This window comes from Gavia stellata, chromosome 16 (assembly GCF_030936135.1).
Source record: "Gavia stellata isolate bGavSte3 chromosome 16, bGavSte3.hap2, whole genome shotgun sequence".
NCBI classification, from domain to species: Eukaryota; Metazoa; Chordata; class Aves; order Gaviiformes; family Gaviidae; genus Gavia; species Gavia stellata.
The window spans coordinates 19,960,244-19,982,578 of NC_082609.1; the positions used below are offsets into that span (position 1 = coordinate 19,960,244).

The 22,335-nt window shown below is 47.4% G+C and overlaps 1 protein-coding gene across 1 annotated transcript; it reads right to left on the bottom strand.

Moving 5' to 3' along the window:
* Window positions 1–762: 762 nt before the first annotated feature.
* ECSCR (endothelial cell surface expressed chemotaxis and apoptosis regulator) lies at window positions 763–21,962 on the bottom strand. Its single transcript, XM_059825472.1, has 11 exons — window positions 21,885–21,962; window positions 11,388–11,429; window positions 10,754–10,804; window positions 8,623–8,736; window positions 8,074–8,118; window positions 6,110–6,157; window positions 5,416–5,514; window positions 4,042–4,140; window positions 3,400–3,436; window positions 1,918–2,017; window positions 763–1,369 (listed from the first exon to the last, which is right to left on the bottom strand). The coding sequence occupies exons 1-11, from the start codon at window positions 21,940–21,942 to the stop codon at window positions 1,361–1,363; spliced, it is 702 nt and encodes a 233-aa protein (XP_059681455.1). The 5' UTR covers window positions 21,943–21,962; the 3' UTR covers window positions 763–1,360.
* Between the last annotated feature and the right edge of the window lie 373 nt (window positions 21,963–22,335).

A 22,335-nucleotide genomic window follows, 5' to 3' on the forward strand; every position in this document is an offset into this window, starting at 1 on the left:
TGTGCTGCTGCTGGGTAGACGAGGTGCTCTGGAGGTCTGTGTTGACTGTGGAGCTGGTGAAGCTTGCAAGCAGGAATCATGGTGAAGATGGACAGAAGCAAAGGTAGTTGCAGAGTTAGTGCTTTAGTACGTTATGCTGCTGAATAAAGCAGCTGAGACCTCCAGAAATACCCAACAGTGCATCGTTTCTCTTACGGTCACATGGAGGCTGGGTGTTGATGTCTCCATCATCCTCGGTCACTTGGCATATAAGGATGTATTTTGCTGTAGGTGGTAAAATATGACTGGCAGCTGGGTCTGGGCCAGCTCGGGCTGTGAACCAGCTGGCTCCAAATGTGAGCTGTTGCACTGTGGAGCCTAATGAAGGGCTGTTCTCGTTATTGGGTGACTCGGTGCAGTGGTGGTTCTTGGTGCTGCCATAAGGTGGGTGCTCTGGCTGATCTGTTGGAAGGGGATGCTGCTTTTCTGGTCTATCGGGAAGCTCTGGGAAAGCTGTAGTACAGAAGATGGAAGCTCTCCCAGCAGACTCGGGCTACCAAACTTCAGGAGCTGAAGTAGCTCAGCATTTTGCTTGTCGCCACTTCTTTTTACACTCAGATAAAACCCTGTCTATGCAAAGACCTTGTTCTTTACACTTAAGATGAGTCTTCTTTGAGCATGTTGGACCTGTGGCAAGATAGTGATCTGCCTGCCTGAAGCTCAGTTAATAATAAAGTATTTAAGATGCCAGTTTGCATTTCAGCAGCACCTTTAATTCGTGGCTCTCCAAACGCTTTACAGACATTGATTAACATGGCCTCACAACAACCCTGTGAGGTAGGTGGATATGATCATCCCCGCTGCTGCGGGGACAATGAGGGCACCAAGGATAAAGAGGCTTGGAGCAATTGTGCTGGGATTTGACCTAGCACTTGGCCATTTATGTCCCATTAGGCCTTCAGCTTCACATCATGCTTTTCTAATGCAGGGGTTTGACTCAATGTGGGGCTAAACTGATTAATGAGCCTGCGACTGGCTGGCACAGGCTATAAAGGCCATTAATCTAAGGCAGCAGTTTATTAGCAAAATAGATGGTTCCTTGGTGCTTCTTGCTGCTGGAATAATCTGAGGGTTTGAAGGCATATAAAAAAATAGTTAGATATCAACCATTGAGTATGGCAGGCTGTAACTGGAGAAAGCCCTTAGACCCCAGGTGGGGAAGCTATGTGGGATGCTACTGTAAGTGTATTGATCAGAAAGGACATAATAATTTATATATAAAGTTCACCCTTGCTCTTTCCCCAAAGGAAAAAGAAAAAAAAGAACCTAGAAAGTCACTGCTGGTTGTCACGACTCAGCTTCAAGCTCTGGGTCCTTGGCTTCATAGCACCTGCAAAAGGAACAAAACGTGGTGCGTCAGCAGCCCATTTGGGCTGGCAAAAGAAGCTAAGCAATGTGTTGCCTCAAACCCAGTGCTAGTTTAGCTTTAAAACAACTTAAAATGACATGAATTACTCATGTGGGATTGGTCTGAGAATACTGATGGGAGTGTGCTCCAATGTCACCTGCGGAGCAGGAGTGCAGTAAGCTTGGACTAGAGGGTGAGACCCTGACTTCACAAAGGCTAGCTTATTTCCTCTTCATTTAATAAAAAACCACTCTAGCTCTGATGGCTGGCCCTAGGTGATGGCACCTATATATGTGAGGTATATGTGATGCCTTGAGTTCAGACAGCTTGGATAAACCCGAGATGGGCACCCAAACTTGCACCAGGCTCACTGGAACCAGTTTGGACCTTTAGGAATTCGATGGCAGCTGGTTCTTACTATCTTTCTGAGGGAGTAAGAGAGCAAAGAAATTCCTCAAAGGCATACTCTTATCCAGCAAGATAAATAATCCCCAGCTAACTCTCTAAAAAGCGAGGCTTAAAAGGGAAACCTTTTCTGAAGGTGGGTAACTCATGCTGTTGTTCATGTTGATGTTCTTCATAGAGATCAGAGTGATGCTGTTATCCTTCTGGCTTGTGCCTGGCGAGCAGCTGTCAAGAAGAGAAGGCAGTATTAACTACTTTGGAAAATGAGAGTAGGGAGTTTCTTTGCGCACAACTGGAGGCAAACTGGCAAGGCTGTGGCTGGCTGGCACAGGGGACCAGGGCTGACTTACGCTGCCCTTCGAGCTGCTGTCCTGATTCAGGCACATCCTTAGTGCCAAAGTACCCACCCCCTGTCCAAACACAGGTTCGGAGATCTCTGGGGAAACAAGCAGTGCGTTCAGACAAATTTGGATGCGGCGCTGGTTTGCCCGACATAAAGCACCATTGTCACCTGTGTCACTACTTGTAGGCAGAATCAAGGAGCAGTTTGGATCTGGTTCTCAGTGACTGAATTACCTTCTAGCCCTGCAGCCATTACCAGAACTGGAACAAAAGGAAACATTACCATGTCCCTCCACCCTATGCCCTTATTTGTCATACAAAGGGAGCCCTGGAGATTTTTACACCTGATGCTGCTGCTCATGCATTGCCAGCCTCTCTCTTAAGAGTGAGAGTTACAAGTGTTAGGAAGGTGGAAGCATCCTTTCTCCCTAGCCTGAGGGCTGGGATATGCATTTAGTGCCAGTGGAGACTGGATGACTTTGAGGATTAGGGTGCCTCAGGGGCACAGTCCTTTGCTCTGATGTGTCCTGCCTCAGTGGCTGCAGATCACTCAGATCATGACAATTAAGGGTATTCGGGAACCATTGATGTTGATGCAAATTTGGCACCTAAATGCTTAGGGACTTTGCTCCCTGTGTCCCTTGCCGCTTTCCAAAGCAGGGTTTATTACTTTGGTAGGAAACTATCAGATGGAAAAGTAGGAGCAACATGTTTTGGTTCCTTCCAGCTCTTGTTTCTGGCCGCTTTCCCATGTGCAGCCTCTCTTCTTGGGTAGCAGTGATGGACCATGGGGTTCAGATGGACCATCCTCCGCTTGGTGCTTCTCTTCCGAAGGTCTCTGGATTGGGGGCCCCTTATCCTGCTCTTGCTAGATAACAGTAGTGGGCATCTTGGAAGATACTTTTGGGGACCTGATCTCATCTCAGTGAGGCTGATTTGAGATCCAGAAACCCAAGTTTAGACCTCAAGTCTGTATCTAGGCAAAGACAGACAAACAAATTGCTTTTGGAAGGTGATGAGTCTTCACAGATATCAGTGCAGCTTTGAAACGAGGCCCCTAAATATTGAACTTCTACCTTTGACTCCATCAGGCAGTGGATGAGGTGCTATCAATGGTCTTTTTTTTTTTTTTTTTTACTTGTCTCAAATATGTCTTAAAATGCTTCCACCTGAAATAACCAAAGCAGCCTCTTTTCCTTGCTAAAATTAGTTCTGGAATAAAATAGGCACTTTCAGTAGGATGTGAATAGTGTGAGCAGCCTTACCTCTCGGATACCATGGAGGTCCCTGGTTTCTGTTTGTCTGGAGGGAGAAAGGCAGTTAGTGATGTACAGGTGAGAAAACATCACAGCCAAGCAATAAGATAAGTCAACTGTGTTCAGAATTACATTGTACAGGGTTATAAATGAAATCCAAATGCGATTAGAGACACCATAGGGGATGCTTGAGAGTTGATTAGAGAAAATTCTTCAACTAAGGTGACATCCAGGCAGGACCAAATGCTTTGCTGCCTGTTTAGTCACTAGCACCCTTTGGTCTCTTGGCAGTTACCCTCTTGCTGTAGAGCAGCCTTGCCCTCTAGTGGGCACTGCTTAGTGGGAAATGGGATTCCTAGGGAAGAGGAGGGTCAAACTCCATGACTTTTGCTGGAAGAGCGGCCCACCTCTGGAAATCTGCACATTTAACTGCAGCAAACTTGAAACTGTTTCCTTCTGCAGATGGGTCTGGGCTGGGGCTCTAAAGAGGTGGTCACACTACATTCCTAACTGTTGGATCTGTGTTCCAGTTTGGCTTCAAAAACTCCCCACTGTGTAAGCTTTTTAAAAGCATCTTTTAGGAATTGCCAGATCCATGTAGAAACTGATGGCTTTTTGTTTAGGGAAAGACAGATTGCCCCAGGCAAATACCTTCTGAGTCCTTTGCGCGGTTACACTTGAACCTCAGGCTGACCACGCTGACCAGAATGATCACAACCACTATCAGGATAACTATGAAGCTGATGACACCTGGGGATGGAGGAAAGAACTGTCTGCAACTGATATAACAACGTGCCTGTCCTCAGCTTCTGGGGCAGCAGAGAGGCTTTGACTGTCATCAAAACTTGGGTAGGAAATCACTATTTTCATTAAAATGAGCATGGTATGTAATACGCAGAGACGTTAAGTAGTCATTAGAGCAAATGGCTTTATCCTCTTGTGTTTTAGCCTCAGAGGGGTTCTGATGAATACTTAATTGGTAAGGCAGTGCCAGGAGGGCAGACGTCAGCTGATTACACTGGGGATTGATTGAAGTCAGTATGTCCCTACTACAGTTGGTAAATCTTATCCTAAAGGTGTATAAAGTCAGATAAATATCTAATATAATGGGGAGAGACAAGCTAAAGACTGTGAATGATGGTATCTGTCTCATAAACCAGTGGCCAAGTGCAGATTTGATTCTGACATCTGGCCTCAATAAGCCAAACTATTCTTTGGAATCTTGTCCTGTTAAGACTGCTTTGGGACTTCTCGTGGCTTCCCTTGGAGGATAGAGGCAAATGATACTTATGAAGTTAACACTTGACTTCTAAAAATGCTTCTGAAATAACAGTTTTTCCTATAGTGTGATAGAAATGAGGAAATGGGTTTTTTGCTCATCTTCATGGAGGAAGGGGGACAGTATAGACCAAGGCAGAGTGGATCTCTGAAGTCTACCCCATGCCTATCTTCAAATCTATTGCCAGATTAAGGTACGGCATCTCTTGCTCCATCCTTTCACAGTCTGAAGGATGTGGAGGACTCAGCTGCTTCCTGCCAAGCAGGGTGCAACCTGTACAGGGGAAGGTAGTAAGGCAGGGTGGGAATGCAGTCCCAGCAGGTTTGCAGGGAAAAAAAAATGTCTAAGCTTCCAGGTGGATAGCGTATTTATTCTACACCCTGTCAGGGAAACCAAGTCACAGCATGGGATCATTTGTGCCCAGGTCTTGTCCTAACATGGAGCTGGGGCAAACACTGGTGCTGGGAGCAAGATCCCATGCTCAGGTGTAGCCATGATGGACTTTCGTCTGTCCCTTGTATACTGGGCATGGCTGGGAGTATTTATCAGGTGCTTTATTGCCTGCTGGTGACAAGTCTTTTTCTCAAGGGTTTTCCCTTGCACTCTGAAAACGCCAGGATCAGGCATCCTGAAGAAGAAAACTGTGGAGCCATCTCCAGGGAAGCAGCTTTGAAGCTGGGTGTCCAAAACAGCGTGGCCTGGCGAAACAGACCCCCCTCCTCTCCCCAGGTTGCACAAGACCTTACCAAAAGCTGCCACCGTCAGTGGTGATTTATCATCTGTCGGAGTGGGCACAGGCAAGTAGCCAGAGGACTTTGGTGTTGGGGTGACTGGTTTTGAGGTGCCTAGAAGGGGGGAAAAAAGGTAGTTTATATAAAAGTCTTTCTTCCAAGGTTGGGAAGAGGATTCCTAGCAATGCTAGAGGACCTAACTCGCATTTGCACTTTATTGAAGAGAGTAACATTGGATCCTGGCCAGCCCCATCAACGTTAACAGCAAAGTGACCAAGACCTATGTGGGAATAAGATTGCCTTGGTGTGGCCCCTTTTATCGACACTCTGAGAACACCCGCAGGGTTTTCTGCTGGGGCCCTAGTGACGAAGCTAAACGTGGCAGGTGAAGGACCGATCTGGCACATATTTGAGGGGGAGGCTTGTCCTGTCTCCCTCCTTTTACAACCTTTCCCCATAGTGGCACCTTTCCTGCTGTGACTCACAACCACTGTTCCCAGGCTCAACATGTTTCCCCAAAGTGCTGCTTCTGCGGAGCTTTACGGGCTTTTCAAGGGCTAGATGGGATGGCCAGCATCCCTTAAGTACTTGTTGGCCGTTCACCATGCTGCCTTGAAGATAGCAGTATGATGGTCTTGCTGTTGGCTGTGAAAAGGGCTATAAAATACTTAGCGGTAATCATGTCTCTGTGAGAGAAAGGAGAAAGCACCTTGAGTTGCTGATGTTGTAGTACTCTCACTTCTCTTGGGCTCTTGACCTGCATAGAGGAAATGCAGAATGTGAGTCTTGTCCTTGAGTGTCATCTAATAACCAAAAGAATTAATGGGCATGCTGGAGAGGAGAAGAGATTCACAGTAATGCTGGTGATATCTGGGAAAACATGGAATTCATACTCGGGCTAAAACCTTCCCGGCAAACATACTTTGTACTATTTTCCATGTCCAAATAGAAACTCAGGGAACCAAAATTCAAATACCCTTGTATAAACTGTTCAGGTTCTGCAGTCCCAGATGCAGTTTTTGGGAAGATAGAGCAGTTGAATACTGGTAGAGTGAACTGGGAAGGTTATAGATTTGCTATTGCTCATAAACGTTGAGACTTGAAAAAAAATCTGCTTAGGGGAAGAAATTCTGCATATTATGGGTGTGGATTAACTGTTCGGCTTGTCCTTGAAATTAGTGGGTATGCTGTCCTAGGTTATCTAGAAGTAATTAAGGTAGTTTGAGTTGGGCTAACTTGTACACCATATGTAGTCTAGCTGTGGCAGCGTAGAGGTTGGTTTGAGCAAGGACTCCAGTTCTCAGTGGGATGAACTGGCTTATATGAAGCTGTTTGGTTTGTGACAGCTGCTTTCAATGCCTGTGCAAGCAAATTTAAAGCTAGTCTGTGTGTTTCACTTGTACAGAAGAAAAAAAACCTTTTGCTGCCTCCTGGATGTGTGTTGAATGGCCAGATTATCTGCATTGACCTTGATGAACAGCTACAGGCCCTGTCAGGAGACTAGTAATGATACTTCAGAGCTGCAGAAGACCATCTGTAGGTCAAGCAGGATCTTTCCTCCTTTCCCATCCCCACCTTCCCAATAACAGCGTTGGCCAAAAGCATGTGCTGCCTGGAGAAGTGTGAAACAGCTCCTGGCACTCTGCAGTGGAGTGCAGGGCGTGCAGCTGAAACTGGGCTTCCCGCCTCGCAGAAAACATCACTGCTTCGGAATGTAATTTTGCCAAAAGTCAGAAGAAAAAGGGGAAACAGTATGAAAAAGGGGAAAATGTATGAAATAACAAATCTAACTGGTTCAGAAACCCCCTGGAGCAGAACAGTCCTGAGAAGCAGGGACTACTGCTGTACAATTTTTTCACCAGTCACCAAACCCTTTGTTTCATTCTGAAATTGTTCTTCTAGCCATGGGTGGTGGGCAGAAGCTGTGGTTTGCTGAACCTGGCACGGATACCATGTCCCTGAGAAATGTTGGGTCTTGCACAACAGGAGACCTTGCTTTTGGAAGCATTAGCAACATTTCTATAGTCAAAGATGTATGGAGCTTTGCAGATATAAAGCAGGGTTATAATTAATAGCAATCTGCTCTGATGCAAAGGGCTCTTGGCTTAGCGGGGCACAGGCATGCTGGTTGGACATCTGTGCAAGCAGAGCTGACCACGGGTTTTTAACCTTGCTTGCATTAGAGAGGATCTGAGAGGTACTTGGGGAGGCAGAGCAGTTTCTGTCTTGACCACTGCAGATTTTTAAGGCTGCATCTTAATGGGGAATCGGCTCAGTTGTCAGATTTCAGTCTTCCCACTCACTTGGATTCTGCCCTTATTCTGAGAAAACGCTTACTGAATTCTCTAATTTTTGCTTACAGGCTGCGTTAAGCAAACTGTCAAAAGCAAAATTATTTTTTTTTTTTTAAAGGATGTTAAAAGGGCTCCCTTTTCCTAAACAGAGATCAGTCTTTCAACTGTTTAAGTTCATCCCAAGCACAGGATCTTAAGTACATTTGGTCTTGTGTTTTATCACTGCTTGTAAGGATACCAGACGTGATTTTGTGTGTTACTGATGGTTCAACCCCAAGATAAAGATTGGTGCTTAGGTAACCTGCACGATGTGAACCAAGTAAACTAATTGCCATGAAATTATCTAAACTTATTGTTGCTTTATCAAAGGACAGAGTACCTTGTGGTGGTGAAGCTGCTGTGCTGCTTCCACTAGACTTTTCATCTGTATAAAGAAAACATGGGAAAGGAGAATTAACTCTTGAAGCTGCTACTAATTGTTCTATGGAGAGTTGTTGGGTTTCTTTGGGGTAAAAAACTTTGTTTGCCTGAGACTTCCCCTCCAAACAAACATCAAGATGTCCAGCTAGCAAGCTGTGCAGTGAATTTAGAGAGTGTACCTGAGAGGTGAGCTTATTAGAGGTCTGTTGGGGAGGCTGGGGTGCCTCCCAAAACATTACCTGGTAAAGCGTGATCTGGCTTTTCTGATATGGGCTTGCTGTGCAGCTGCCACATCTAGGTCGTGGTTGTGTCCAGCCCTGCGCTTTAGGGGAGCTGGAATGAGCTGCTCTTCTAACAAAGACTCAGAGAGATTAAAAAGTTGCTGCTACTAAATAAGTAGCATGGCGTGGACTAGCCCAGTCTTTCTGATGCCCCCTGTTTTGCTTGGATAAGGAGGGATGCATAAACAGGTCTTGCCTGAGCAAAAATTGGAGTTTTCCATACTTACCCAGCGTGGTCAACGCTAGCGGTGTTGTAGCGACGGAAGAGGATTTGGCTGTAGTAGTTTGACCCACAGAGGTGAGATTCAAGTCGGTCGGTGGTGTTGATTTTACTGAAGGCTCTGTAGAGGAAGTATAGCGTTACTTCAAAGAGCTCTGCTCACCGCAAGCTCTGCTCAGAAACAGCTTGCCGGAGGGCATGGCTATTGCGAAGAGTCCTCAAACTCTTTGGGAGTTATGGATAATCTGCTAGGGAAAGCACGGGCATGAGTAGACAAGGAAATAGCCTTTGTCCTGCTCAGAGTCAGGGAGCTCTTATACTTTGGCATTAGCTTTTGCTTTTTGTTTTTTTAGTGTATGGAGGCGTTGAGCTTGAGCAGAGCTCACGAGGCACATGGAGAAAGTCTGGGTTTTGCCACCGCTTTTTTCCCCGCTTTGAAAATGATGGTATTTTTATCACTGGACACTTTAGCTGGCTAGAAATGCCTGGCACCCACGTGTTTGTTTGCTTGTTATCTGAAATGCTAATTTTTATGTTTCATTTCACTGTGAGTCTCTAAGCACAAATAATTCAGTTCTTGCAGTGGTCTGGAGGCTCTGTCATCTTCCTAAACCTGCTACTTAAAGCTGCTTAGCAAGAACATGATCCAGAGCAAGATGTGGGGGGAAAAAGCTTTCAATAAGCCCTCTGCCAGGAAGAGTGGATCACCAGCTTGCAATTTATAGGCAAGTTCCTTGTCTATACTTCTCTTGGCTTTCCAATAAAAATGAGAAAAGAGTGAAAATGGTTTTAAGTTTGGGTTTTTTTTTGTTTTGTTTTCCCTTTTGTCCAAATGCTTCACCAAAATATTTGAATTTATGAATAAATTTCTTTTTTCTGCAAGGCATGGAAGCAGAATCTGAGCTCTTTTTGAGATCTTCTTGAGATCTTTTTCCTTTATATTTTTGGGGTCCCTTTGGAGGGGTAGCTATGCTTAGAAAGATTCCCACCCCCCACCCCCACCCCCCCACCCCAAAACATAGCAGGAGGAGATCTGTTTCCAGAGATCCAAGTGGGCTAACAGCTAACAGCTGTGGATCTGGAGTTGGAGAGATCCCTTCTTGTGTATTTGGGTTTGTGTATTTTCAGACTGAAACACATAACTTTCTGCTAACGCCTCCCTGCGTCCACTTCCAGGGCTTTTGTGTGACCACGTACAAGTGGTAGTGTCCTGAAGCTGATTTCAGCAGAGGAGGAGAACAGAAAAAAACCAATAAAGTAAGGGAACTCCTCAGAGGTTTGTATTACTTTTAAATATTTCTCTGTCCTTACGCGTGATTGCTGTTTCCACAAAGGTAGGTGACAAAGTAGAACCCCCAACATGAATAACTGAATTAGAGCTAAGGCAGTGTTCAGTCCCGGTGCTGACACAAACATTGTACAGTTTAGGACAAGCTGCTACATGCTTCCCCTTTTCCTCTTGGAGAAATGGGGAACATGTTGATCTGTTGTATGGGAGGTGCTGAGGGTGTGCAACGCACTGGAAGTTTTTAGTTTAAAAAAATAATAAAGCGGTCAGGCTTGTCAAGAGCAGTACTGAACAGTAAATGTAATGCAGGGAAGCTCTTACAACAATGACTTCATTGCTGTTACTTCTGTCACGACTGCAGCAGCCAAGGCCAGCCCTGCCGTGCGAGGCACTGTGCTTGCATGTACTGCACACAGCTGATGGTCCTTGCACGGAAGAGCTGCTAAGCAAAGCAGATGATGCCAGGTAGGAGGATGCAGCAACATGGACACCGCCCCACCTGGCTCCTCACCTGGGCTCTGGGCAGTTGCATCCTTTGTGCGTACAAGATAAAAGCCCAGGGTTTTCCCTGAGTTGTGACCTGCCGACCCTGCTTCTCCCTATTCAATTTAGTGATTTTCTTTTTCCCCCTGTTCTTGCTTACACCTGTGCCTTGATCCCGCTGGGGTGAGCTGGCTGCATCAGAAGCCCTTACACTACAAAACATCCTTCTTCCCCACCACTGTTCTCATCTAACCTGCCGCTGCACAGCCCCATTTATTGCTGGATGGCCCAGCTGGGCTGAAGGTCAGACCAGTTACACGCCAGGACGCCTCTGAGCTGCACCCTTAGGTCTCCAGATGAGCGTTACCTGAGGTATGGTTCTTTACTTCAGGGCTGTGTGTTGTTGATTGGGATTGACCTGTAACACAAGCAGAGAGACATGGAGGTGACATCTCCTACCCTTGCGCCTTGTTGGTGGGATCCCCGTAGGAGGGGTTGAAGAACAGCCAGAAAAGGGCCATTATAGCCAATACGAGTTGAAAGGGTGACGGGGGGAAGAGATGCTAAGGAGGGAGTTTGTCACTGGTGTGGCTATAGGGACGTGTGGGCAAAGTGACCTTGGGTCTCAGGATCCATGGAGGAGAGCATGCTAACTGCTAGGAAATGGCTGGAGGAAATGGGGAGCAAAGATGAGGCAGGATCCCTCTGCTTTCACTAGGCTTCCTGGAACACGGCATTGCTCTCTTCCAGACAAAAAGGGGAGGCAGGTGATGTCATCCTCTGGGGCTCAGTGCCCTCCATGACCCCTGGAGATCTGGGGGTGAATGATGGTAGATGGGGCAGGCAGAGGTGGGCAACGCAAGGTTCTGGGAAAAGGATGGGAAGTGAATGGGAGTTCCGAATCTGGTTCCCAATTGTGGACTCTCCATTTGCATCCCCATGTGGTCATGTGCATCCATGTCCAAATAGATGTTTAAAGCAGATCACAACCCAGGAGGTACCTGTTACAGCGTGGATGGAGGAGTCTGTGGAGGTTGTAGTACCTGAAATGAAAGGATAAGAGTATTAGTGGTGCTAATCTATGACTGTCACTCATGCATTAGTATTCTTGCTGGTTGTGTGGTTTGGGTTTTCCCTCATCTTCTGTAGGAATGACTTTGAAATACATGATTTCCCCAAAAGCATTAGCAAAGAAGCAGTAGGAAACACTAAGTGCAAAACTATCAGGTTCTGAGTAAATTGTTACTGGAGTTTATTCAGCAAGGATAAATGCCCTTCTCCCCAGATGGAGCCGAACCCTTCAGGGAGCCATCTTCCTCTCTCACAGGGAAAATGCGAGGCCATATAAATCAGTGGGGTCGTTCCCTCCCCATGAGCTGTTTGCCTCTAGCTAAGTCTTGGCAGAGAAAGACTGTTTGACCCGTATTCTGGACCTGTTTAAAGACTTGAGACACACATTTAAACGCTTTGTGCCCTGAGACCTTAATGAGTGGATGGATGCGGTTTGTAAAGGCTTCCAGGAGCCGATGGGACTGTTTTCCTTCTTGTCTCCTACCTCTGATCCTTCTATCCTGTGTATTTGCATCCTGGGAAGCTGGCTGAAGCCTTGTGGCCATGTAAGTCTGGACAGGGCAAGGGGGCGGTCGGGGGGCTGCAGCCTGGGGACTGAGAGCTGCATTCCCTGGGGGGGGGTGGGTAGTCCTGTAGGTCCATGCAGATCTTTGCTCTCCCAGGATTGTAGGTGTTGCACTGTGTCCCTAGTTTCTCAACTGAAAGGTGTCTTTGTTTGGGGTTTTTTGGTTTTTTTTTTGTTTGTTTTGGACTTAACGACAAAGCATCCCTGCACCAATCCCCCATGTTGCCTACTCTCAAGATCCCTGGTGGTTTTCTTTAAGTCCCAGCTCCTGGAGTCCTATGATTAGATGACATGCCAATTAAAAATGCTGCCATTTAAAACAGAAAAAAGAAATGTCAAGTTCCCATACTTGAGGACAAGAACTGGAAAATTTAAATGCACTTTAAACGCTCAAATCAAACCCAACTGGTTTAACTTTGACAAGGTGACTTTGAGTCTGTCATTTTGGAAATGCACATCCTAATTGGTATTTTTAAATGGTTATTGCTGGTAATCCTGGTGCTGCCTGTAGTTACGATTAATGAAAGAAAGTACATTACAGCTACAGAAACTAGCTGAATCTGATCCCACTGGCGATCCATCTCACCAGAGTCCCACAAGAGCTGACAGCTCCTAAAGGTTTCGGTCAAAAAGGGCCAGCAATAAAGGTTGAATCCTTCCAGCTCGCTGTCCCCTTGTAATGCCATGTAGCTCTGTTGCAACAGTGGTCTGTGATGAGGTGCAGTGCCTTTGCAGGATGCTGTGCCTTGTGGGGTGGCAGGAGGGAAGATCCAGCAACGCAGTGCTTGTGCACCCATTTACAGCCAAAATCTGTCCCCCCTGTACCTGAGATTCATCTGACCTGCTGCTTTACATCTCTCATGAGCCAGCCTGCAAGAAAGCTCATCTCCAGGCTCTCTTTCTTACCAAAGAGAGGACCAGGCACTTCTAAAGCCCTATTGCTCTGATCTATTTCAGATCTCTACCTTACCTTACCTATTTCAGATTTCTACCTTACTCTAGCTGTGGCTAGAGGAGCCACAGCCTGCAACATCCTGTTTCTTACCAGGAGCTGTAGAGGCGATGTAGGTGATGAACTTTGTGGTAGGTACCTACGCTGCAAGTGTCTGAAAGAGGTCAGATGAATGCCCTGATAGTGGTGTGCATCTGGAATGAGATATTTAGCATCCAGCATATGTGGGTTGTCGGGGCTTGGCTTCGAGCCCACCCCTCCAGACCGTCTGGGTGTAGGAGCTCCTGGTTGATCTAATTTTTCTCATGCAACAGTGTTGGAGCCATAATTGTTTGGTTTTTTTGTCTGAGGTTTTATGACAATGATCCCAGCCAAACAGGAACCAAAACAGTGTGTAAACCACAGTGAATACACAGTGAAACATGGTCTCTTTCCGGATAGGATTTGGCTGTGACAACCAGACCTGACTTTTCAGGTCTTTTCCATGCTTTTCTCTTCTAGCTTACTGGGAAGCAGGCTGGCAAAACTGTCTTGTTTAGTCCATGGAAGAGGAGACATGATCAGATCTTTAATTACACAGAGAGGAAGGGACTAATTGGTTTTCTAAATCCATTTGGAACAGGACCAGAAAACAAGGACTTTTAACTGCAGCAAGGAAAAGGGAGGCTGGGCAATAGGAAACTGCCTTAACATAAGGATAGTGAGTTTCTAGGAGTGATTGTGCAGGAGAATTATGGGATATCCTTCTCTGCAGGTTTTGAAGAGCCGATTAAATGAGCATCAGTCTAGTAACATAGACAGGATTGTGGACAGATGTAACATCACGTACTAAATCAACTCATATAATGGAAAAAAAAAAAGATCTTTCGGGTACACGGTTGCCCTTCTTCAAGAGGTAGAGATGCTTCTTTTGAGGAAGGGGGATGCACCCCTTTGCAATCCTGTCGCCTGGGATGCTGCGGGGCACTGCCTGCTCTCCGGGGGCCCAGCTGACTCCGTGGAGGACGTGCACTGACTTAGGCTGTTTCCATCGATCCCAAGAGTTTGCCAAGTTCTCTCTTTGTCACTGGGCTTCCTCTTCTTAAACAGCTTTACAACACAATTTCTGGACGTTGGTTTGCCAATGCCTTAAGGTACTCTGTATACATTCAGCACAAAAAATAATGCGCTGAGATCTTCTTGGGGGCCAATATCCTCTAGCAGCTGCCAAACTCAAACAGCTCCTCTTTCTCCAAAATTCCCTTGCGGAAGCCATTGTCTTGTTTTCCCATGGGGAGAAGTAGCTGCTTGTAACACGTTTTCTTCTTGAGATTATCACAGGTGCTTTTTAGTGTACACGGCATGTAAAAGCATCAAGAATTGCTGAAGAGAGAGCTATTGTCTAAACTTAGTCTTTGTTGGAGGAAAAAGGGAATAAAGGTGCTGAGCTGGCTGTTTTTTCAACTATTTTTGGTGCAGCTGAGGAGAAATCTGAGAGCTTGAACGGAGCCTCTAGGTACGGGAGGAAGCTGAGAGCACAGGAGATGACATTGCTGCCCTGTACTGCTATCCCTGATGGGACCATCCCGTGGGCTAGCTCCAGCATCCCTGGTACTAGGGCAAGAGGATCGTACTTAACGCTTTCTTCCACCACAGCTCAGCCCCTCACTGAAGGTCACACCAGAGCACTGGCTCATAAGGAGTTCTCCATTAGCAAAACTAAACCTCGGGGTTATTGTAAATAAGATGAATAAGCAGGTTTTTTTTCCAGCGCTCAGTCCCAGGAGTTCACCTGGCCAAGTAGATGCTCGCCCTGGTCTGCTGTGTTTGAGCTTTACTGCGGAGAAGTGACCGGTCTCGCTGTGAAGAGGCCAAGGGACAGACATCGACTTGTGGCACTTTGCTCGGGAATAAATGGCCCTTGCTTCTCTAAACACAACCGCACTTTATTTCAAAGTGGAGCATGTCTGGCTCTGACTTCTGGCCGCTGCTGCTTGTTATGCCTTCCCTGCCAACTTAAATAATCAAAAGTCCTGTTCTATTAAGTGTTTTCTTTTGGTGAAGGTGCTTAGCATCCCGGTTGAATTACATTGGAGGGGGACGGATGTGCGCAAAGCAGGAAGAGACCCAAGTCACGTTGTGGGGCTGGGCAGTAGGACGGGTACGAACAAAAAAGCGCCACGCGTCGCGGCTCCCTGCAGATGTCCCTGGGGGACTCTCGTGCAAACGGTGGTGGAAACCGTTTCCTCCCGGTCCCTCTGCCAGCATAGCCCGGCTCTCCTCCACTGAGGGCCCTGGCTATATAAACAGCTAGCAATAATAATCAGGACGCAGCCAGCACAGCTGTAATTGCAATAAACATCAAAGCCGTTCAAATGACTCGCTATTGAGCGTAAGCGCTGCCAAGATATTTGTTGTGTGTTTGGGTGCAAGTGATTTATAGCCAGATTGTGCAGTTCTAGGTGGAGACGGGGAGCTTGCTGAGGGATTTACGATGGGAAATATGGCTTTGTGCTCTGGCTGTAATGGGAAACTCCTAATTACCCACCAGAACCCTAGGGCTGCAGAGGAGCGCATCGGAGCTGCAGGTGCATTTCAGCTCTGACTCGGCGCTAGCTGCTTTTCGGTTAATTTTTCCAAAGGATGAGTAGGGGGATTTTGGATTTCTGTGATTTGCAGTAGTTCTGTGAGGTTAGATGTGAACGTTAGACTGAGAGCAGAGGGGTCTTTCTGTGAAGCCTTCTCTCACGGCAGCCGAGATATTCCCAGAGCCAGCAGCTCACCCTGCTCACACCTCAGCACAAAAAGAGAATGATGTAAAACAAAAAAAGGTGAATTTTAGGTATTTCTGCTTTGGTATTATTTTTGGCAAGTGTAGACATTTAAAGAGTGGTTTCTCTGGCTGCTGACCAAAGAGAGGCACTGATATTTAAACCCAAACTTTACATCAGAGCCTCCATATAGCTGTAGCAGAGACGTCGGCCAGCTGTAGCAGAGATGTCGGCCAGCTGTTGGAAACACTTCAGCAAGGTTTAGATGAGGCTCAGGAAGGGCTCGTGCTGTCCAGTCTGTGTTCATAAAGGGATGGAGTCACAGGGGAGGATCTCTGGCACCAGTATGAAGGCACTGGGACTGGTCCTGTCCACTCAGAACTGGTGATGGAGAGGGACCATCTATCCCCAATGACATGTAACCCTGGGCTCGCTGGACTCTTCTCCTTCCCTGGCAGTTTTGGGGGGAGATGTGGTGATGTCCTACCTGTCCCCACGTAGCGCGTTGCATGGCAGGGAGCTGCAGAGCCCCTGTGGCATTGTGCAGCCTTGCTTACCCTGGCGTCACCCTCTGCTTGCAGGTTGCATAAACAAATGCTTTCAGAAAAGAGACTTAGCCACCTAAAATTAGACTTTTCAATTCATATCTTGGCACTTCTGTCAAACGACCCATGACAAAAATATACTGACTGCTTAACACAAACGCAGCTGTTTCCTGGGTGAAACACAGCGGCTGCTGAAGCAGCAGAGAGCAACAACACCCAATTCTTAGGACTTTCACATGGAAAAAAATCCTGTACTAGGAAACCTGGAAAGCAGAGAGCTCTGCAAAAGTCTAGGTCCTATTTTATTAAGCACCTGAAAAAGGTGCCTCTGCCTTGAGGGTCTCACAGCAGAACAGGTAAGGTGGATATTGTGGCAGAGAGAGGGGAAAAGTGTCATTACGCAGGCTGGATAACTGACAGCCTAAATCAGGTCCCAGATCCACAGAGGTATTTAAGCCTTTAATTCCCAAATGACACGAGGGAGTTTGGCAGCTCACTGCCAAGTGGTTCTGAATTGTAATGACTTGGCCAAAGTGTTACGGAAAGTTTAGAGAGCCAGGAATTAAACCTGGCTCTCATCAGCAATTAAAAACAATCTTAGCCTTCCTCTGCCCCCCCTCAAGGGCTGCACCCAGGCCTGGGCATCCTCTCTGAGCATCACGCTCTGTGCTCCTCTCTGATGAGCTGTTCTGGAAGCAGATCTTAGCGGAAGTCAATTAAAAACCACTTGAATGTAGAAAACAAACTGTGAGACAAACAATGTGGGGAAACCGCATGCACGGAGCGGGCTCTGCCACATCGCCGTGCATGCCGAGGTCTGGTTTTTCCACGGAAGGTGGTTGCTCCTAGAAGAGCAAAGCGGTATGGCTTTTCTTCTGCCTGCACCACCGCTGCTGTGTGGTTTTTGGGGAATGAACACCTGCTCCGTCAGGCTGCTGCGCCGTCCCCGCCCCCCCAGCTGCTTACTGGTTCCAGTTTCCTCCGTGATCTGCTTGTTTTAGAGCTCTCTGTTTGCTCCTGGTCTCCGTAGTGCTGGTGCTGTGGGTCCTGTCCTTCTGGCTATGCTGCTGCCAGGGTTTGACCCTGGGTCTGGGGGTTTGGAGGAGGAGGTTGCTCCATGCCCAGTTCAAATGAAAGATGGGGGGACCAGTTATCCAGGCTTGATGGGAGCCGGAGCCCAGCGTGTGCTTTTTGCCAACCTACGTGGTTTTTTTTAATAATATTTTTCATCAGCAGGTCTCAAAGCACTTTACAGAGGCGAGGGGTGGTGTTAGCTCTGCTTTGTTTTCTGTGGATGGGGAAATTGAGGTGCAGAGAAAGCATCCCCAGTTGCGGGCTAGTTTGGCAGCTCTGCTTTCACACCTCGATGAGGCTACCAGCCAAGGTCCTGCCGTCGTACAGGCCACCTCGCAGGTGGTCCTCATCAGTTTGTATGATTTTGTTCCAAATGTTGTGCGCTCCAGCTGCTGTAGGAGATCAGCTGCTGTATTTGCTTGTATGCTACACCTCCGGACAGGCATCCGCAAAGCCCTGTGACAGCACACGCGTTACCACACCGCAGCAGCACAGCCACCATGGTGGATCAGCGGTAGGTGCCTACCAGGCATGTCTTGCTTCCCCCAAGTTCATAGAGGCTCTTTGCTACTGTTTCCAAGTTTATTCACAAATTTATTATTCTTTCCAGTAATTCCAAGATTCCCCAGGTTTATTTGGGCATTGCTCACACAGAATTATAAAGGTTGGAAAAGACCTGTAAGATCACCAAGTCTGTGGTGGTGTTCGTGAACCACCACGCAGGAACGTGACCTTCTGGGATCGGTTCAGCTCCCACCTAGTGAACCAGGAGACAAGGTGTATAAGGAGCTGGTAGCAAAGGGATTTCTCATAATTCCTTCTTTCCACTTTCTTTTCTTAAGTCTCCTGGCTTGAAGCCCAGGGGAGCGGCTGAAGGACATCCCTGCTTGGATGCAGTCGTTTCAGCGCATCGGTGCTGGGGAGGCACCGAGCAGCTGCTGCCTGAAGTGCTGAGTCTGGCAGAAGCGGCTGCTAAAGAGCAGGTGAAGCATCTTGGCCTGACAAGTTTCATCTGAGTCCAGATTTTAGGTGAGTGACCTTGGTGATATCACCTAGGTGTTATTCCCAGATTTCAAAGCACTTTATGGAAGAGGTCATTTTATTATCCCTATTTCATATCTGGGGAAAACAAGGCACGGGAGTGTTACGTGGCTGTGATAAGTGGCAGACGTAAAGCCCAGTGGTCCTGTGTCTCCATCCAGTGCATCGTCAGCTGTGACATGTTTCTCCCTCATTTCTAATCACACTAATTTCAGTGTGATTGCAAGATTTTTAGCAACTCTAGAGCCGCTTTTAGCTAACGTATGAGAGGAGCTTATTGAATCGTATGTCTGGAGCTCTTCGCCCAGACGTGCTCCACACCTCCACGGCCCTCTCTTCCACATTTCGGCAACAAACAGCTCCACGTGAGCTCTCTGCCTCCTCTTTATGTAGGGTCACAAGCCCAAGCCACTAGCTTTACTTCTGTACTATGATGTCCCTGTCCCATCACTGTGTCCTGGATCAGCGACCTTGATCGCAGGGAATGGGGTCCCAAACCAGTGGTTTCTCACCAGCTGGTGGTAAGAAAGTTCTCCATAACCTGTGAAATCCAGCTGCTAGTAAGGCAGTGCTATTTAACTGCATCCCTGGTGTTTCACCAGGTTTGTAGGAAGTTTCACGAGCTACCGGCAATAGGGGCAAAGTCTCCTTGAAACTTTTACATCCCCAAACACCCCCACAGCCAGAGATACTAGAGGGAACTTTGCTCCTTTCTGCTGTGCTGGGATGATTCAGCTGAAAGGTAAAACCAGCCCCTCCAGCCCATAAGTGTACAAAAAAGACCGAATGGGAGGTTCCTCCTCGTTATGGTGGTTGGGTCATGCTGAGTGGGCTCCTCTGGGCAGAGGCGTAATGAGACCTTCTAGCCAAGGCTTGGCAGTCGTGCCTTTTGCTGGTGCTACATAAGGTGCAGATCTCCCTTTTCCAGCCTTGGGCTTAAGCCCACGCCTTGGCTTTCCCAGTAGGAGCATTCCCGGCGTTGGGTTACCAGCACCGCCCCCTCCAAGGACACCTGTTGTTGATTCACCTATTGTAAGTGGGACATAATTCCTGGAAACCGTCTCTGGCCACTTTGGTCAGATTTGCAGAGTCATCTGCATGGGGTTTCACGTTACTAGAAGGGAGCAGTTTGTTTTGTGAACAAACGTTTCTCCTAACCACCTCCTGCTTTCTCTTCCTTCTGCACCAGGTCAGGGTTGCACTGACCGCTCCTTTTTGGCCAAGGAATCAGTTTTAGGATGTACCAGATGCCCTGGTTTTAGGATGCAAGCACGGTGTCTGGAAGGTCTCCTGGTAGCTCAATCGCTGTCCTGTAGCTGCACCCCATGTTTTCGATTATATCAAAAATACATATCAACATATTTATATGTTTTCAATATACCATGCTTATTGTGGCATTATCCATCCACTGGCTGTGGTGCAGATAAGGAGAGCAGTGGATGGAGCAACAGTGGGAAAATCCTGCTGGGTTCTCATCAGCTTTGAGGAGGAATTTTTCAGTGGAAATCTTTTGTCTGGAAAATGCCTGCCCATTGTAATGGAAACCATTCATAGGAAGAGGTTTGTTTGGACAAATTCTCTGTTAAGTGTTTCTGGGGGGAGGAAAAACAGGTTGGAAATGTTCCAAACATTCCCACTTCAACAATTTCAAAATAACAGTATTTGAACCTTCCTTTAGAAATAACTGTGAGAGATTAGAAGTTTAAATTAAGAAATTATAAATTCATTAATAAATTAATGGACTTGCACAAAGTATAAAAAAAAATAGCCTGTGTGGAAACAGGCAACTATCAGTTTCCAGCCAAAGCAAATTCTGTCTCTCCTGCAAGGTTACTTCCACCTCCTCAGGTGCAGGAAGACTTCTGAGCTCTTCTGTCTTGTTCAAGAGCCTCTAATTCCCTGCTCCTTCTCTTCCACCTGCGTGTCGGGGAACCAGTGGCACCACTGACACCGCCTCCGCCCCTTTAGCTAAGCCTGCTGCTTTGCCTTGCGCAGAAGCTTTCCCCCCAGGTACTACACCACCTTAGTGACTTTGCTAAAAAATTAAAAATAAAGTTAAAGTCATTTCAGAACCGTTGAATCAATGCAAAAAAAGCGAGACGGGATATATGACAGTGGGCAAGGCTGGTTGTTTTTACCGAAGCCGGAGAGGTGCAACTGTAGCATCAGCTGATGAACGTCGAGCATCAGCCATGCCCTTACCATCGTCTGCAGGCATTGGCCCCGCCGGGGTCTGGCGCTAGCTGCTAGACATACATCTAGTGCGAATGGTCCCTGCCCCATGATTTTAAGCAGACTGCAGAGGACAAAGTGATGCGGCTCGGCACCGAAGGACGGAGGGTGGCATCCCTTCCGCCTGATGCTGCAGCAGCTGGGTCCAGCCGGGAGGTGAATCTCCGGGGCAGTGCAGCTGGCGGTCCCACACCAGGCAGGGGGCTGGAGCCAGAGAAGGTGTCTGACAACCTCTGTGGCATTCCTGTCCCGTGCAAACCATACCAAGCAGTTTTAAGGGAAAACCAGCACTCTGGCCAGGCATTAAGGAGCATAGCAGTATGGCCAAGGGGCCTCAAAGCCCCTTGTATGATACCGGGCACACCTCGCCCCTCGGCTGAAGCTGGCAGTATTGCCCTCTAATAAAGAGAGAAATTTCCCAGTCCATGTGCTCTTACTTCTCAGAATTACACAGCTACTAACTGAATTGGTTTCTATATTCTCTGCCTTTTAAAAATCCCATTATTACCAGCACAGTGGCTGTAACCCATAGGCAACTTCTACGGTTTAATGATAAAAACTTTCGACTGGAGACACATTATTTTTAGGTGGTTGTCTATTGGAAGCAGTGATGATGTTGCAGTCTATATTCCTTTGAATGCTTTTCAGCTCCTAGCTACTATAGCTGTCAGCAAGACAAGAGGTGCCTGATGATGCAGGAAAAAACAACCTGTCACCCTTCAGAGCTGGAAACCGGTTCCTTCATCCCACACCGCAACTCACGTGGGAAAGAGAAGCTAAAGCAGAATTATCACAAAGGAGCAGAATTTTGACAATAAGGATGAGGCATGTTCTGCATGAATCTTGCACATGGTCTTTGTATTTATATTGACGGAGGAAAAATTAAAATCAGCCAAGGGAAAAATACCTTTGAGGAAAATAATGTCCTGTACATTTAAAAGTTCTACCTTTACGCTTAATTGACAAAAGTCACTACAAAATGCCTCAGCATCACAACCCTCAGCAGAAACGCTCCTTTTGTTAACCAGGAAACAGGTTCTTTTATTCCAGCGCCGTCCAATAAACCCTGTAAACCTGGTATGGCCGCATTTTTCCCAGCAACCTGACTCCTGCCACCCCTGAATTTAAAGGCTGAGCTTTCCGATGGCAGCTACTACACGTTCAAATGTCTGACCCCTTCCCTCTGGTGCTCCCGTGAAGCCGGGCTCCCCAAATGCCCCCACCCAGCGCTGCTTCACCCTCCCTGGGGTGCGAGCGGAGCGTCTCACCTCGGAACAGCATGCAGCCGAACAGCCAGAAGAGCGGATGGACGGACGGAGCCAGCATCTTCTCGGTGGCTTGTGGCTCTGCAGCCCCGCTAAGGCTCTGTCCATCCCGGGAGGGACAAGAGGGTGAGGAGCGATTTGCCTGCCTGGGCTGACTCTCACAGAGCTTCCTGTTAAAGAATAGAAGGAAACGGGCTGAATCCACAGGGGAACTGTGTTTTTTAGCCCATTATGGTCGGAGAGGATGTGAGACATCGCTTACCGACGGCAAAGGAAACCTCGCCATCAGTTTGTTGGGGAATTCAGCTTTCATAGCGGGGGAGAGCGGCGGCACGGCGGGTCTGCCCTGCTTTGGGCCTCAGTAGCTTCTTTATGGTGCTTGAGTTTTTTGGGAGGTGCTTTGTTTGTGGTGAGGATATGCACCCCTGGTCCAATCTGCTCCGCATCGGCCATG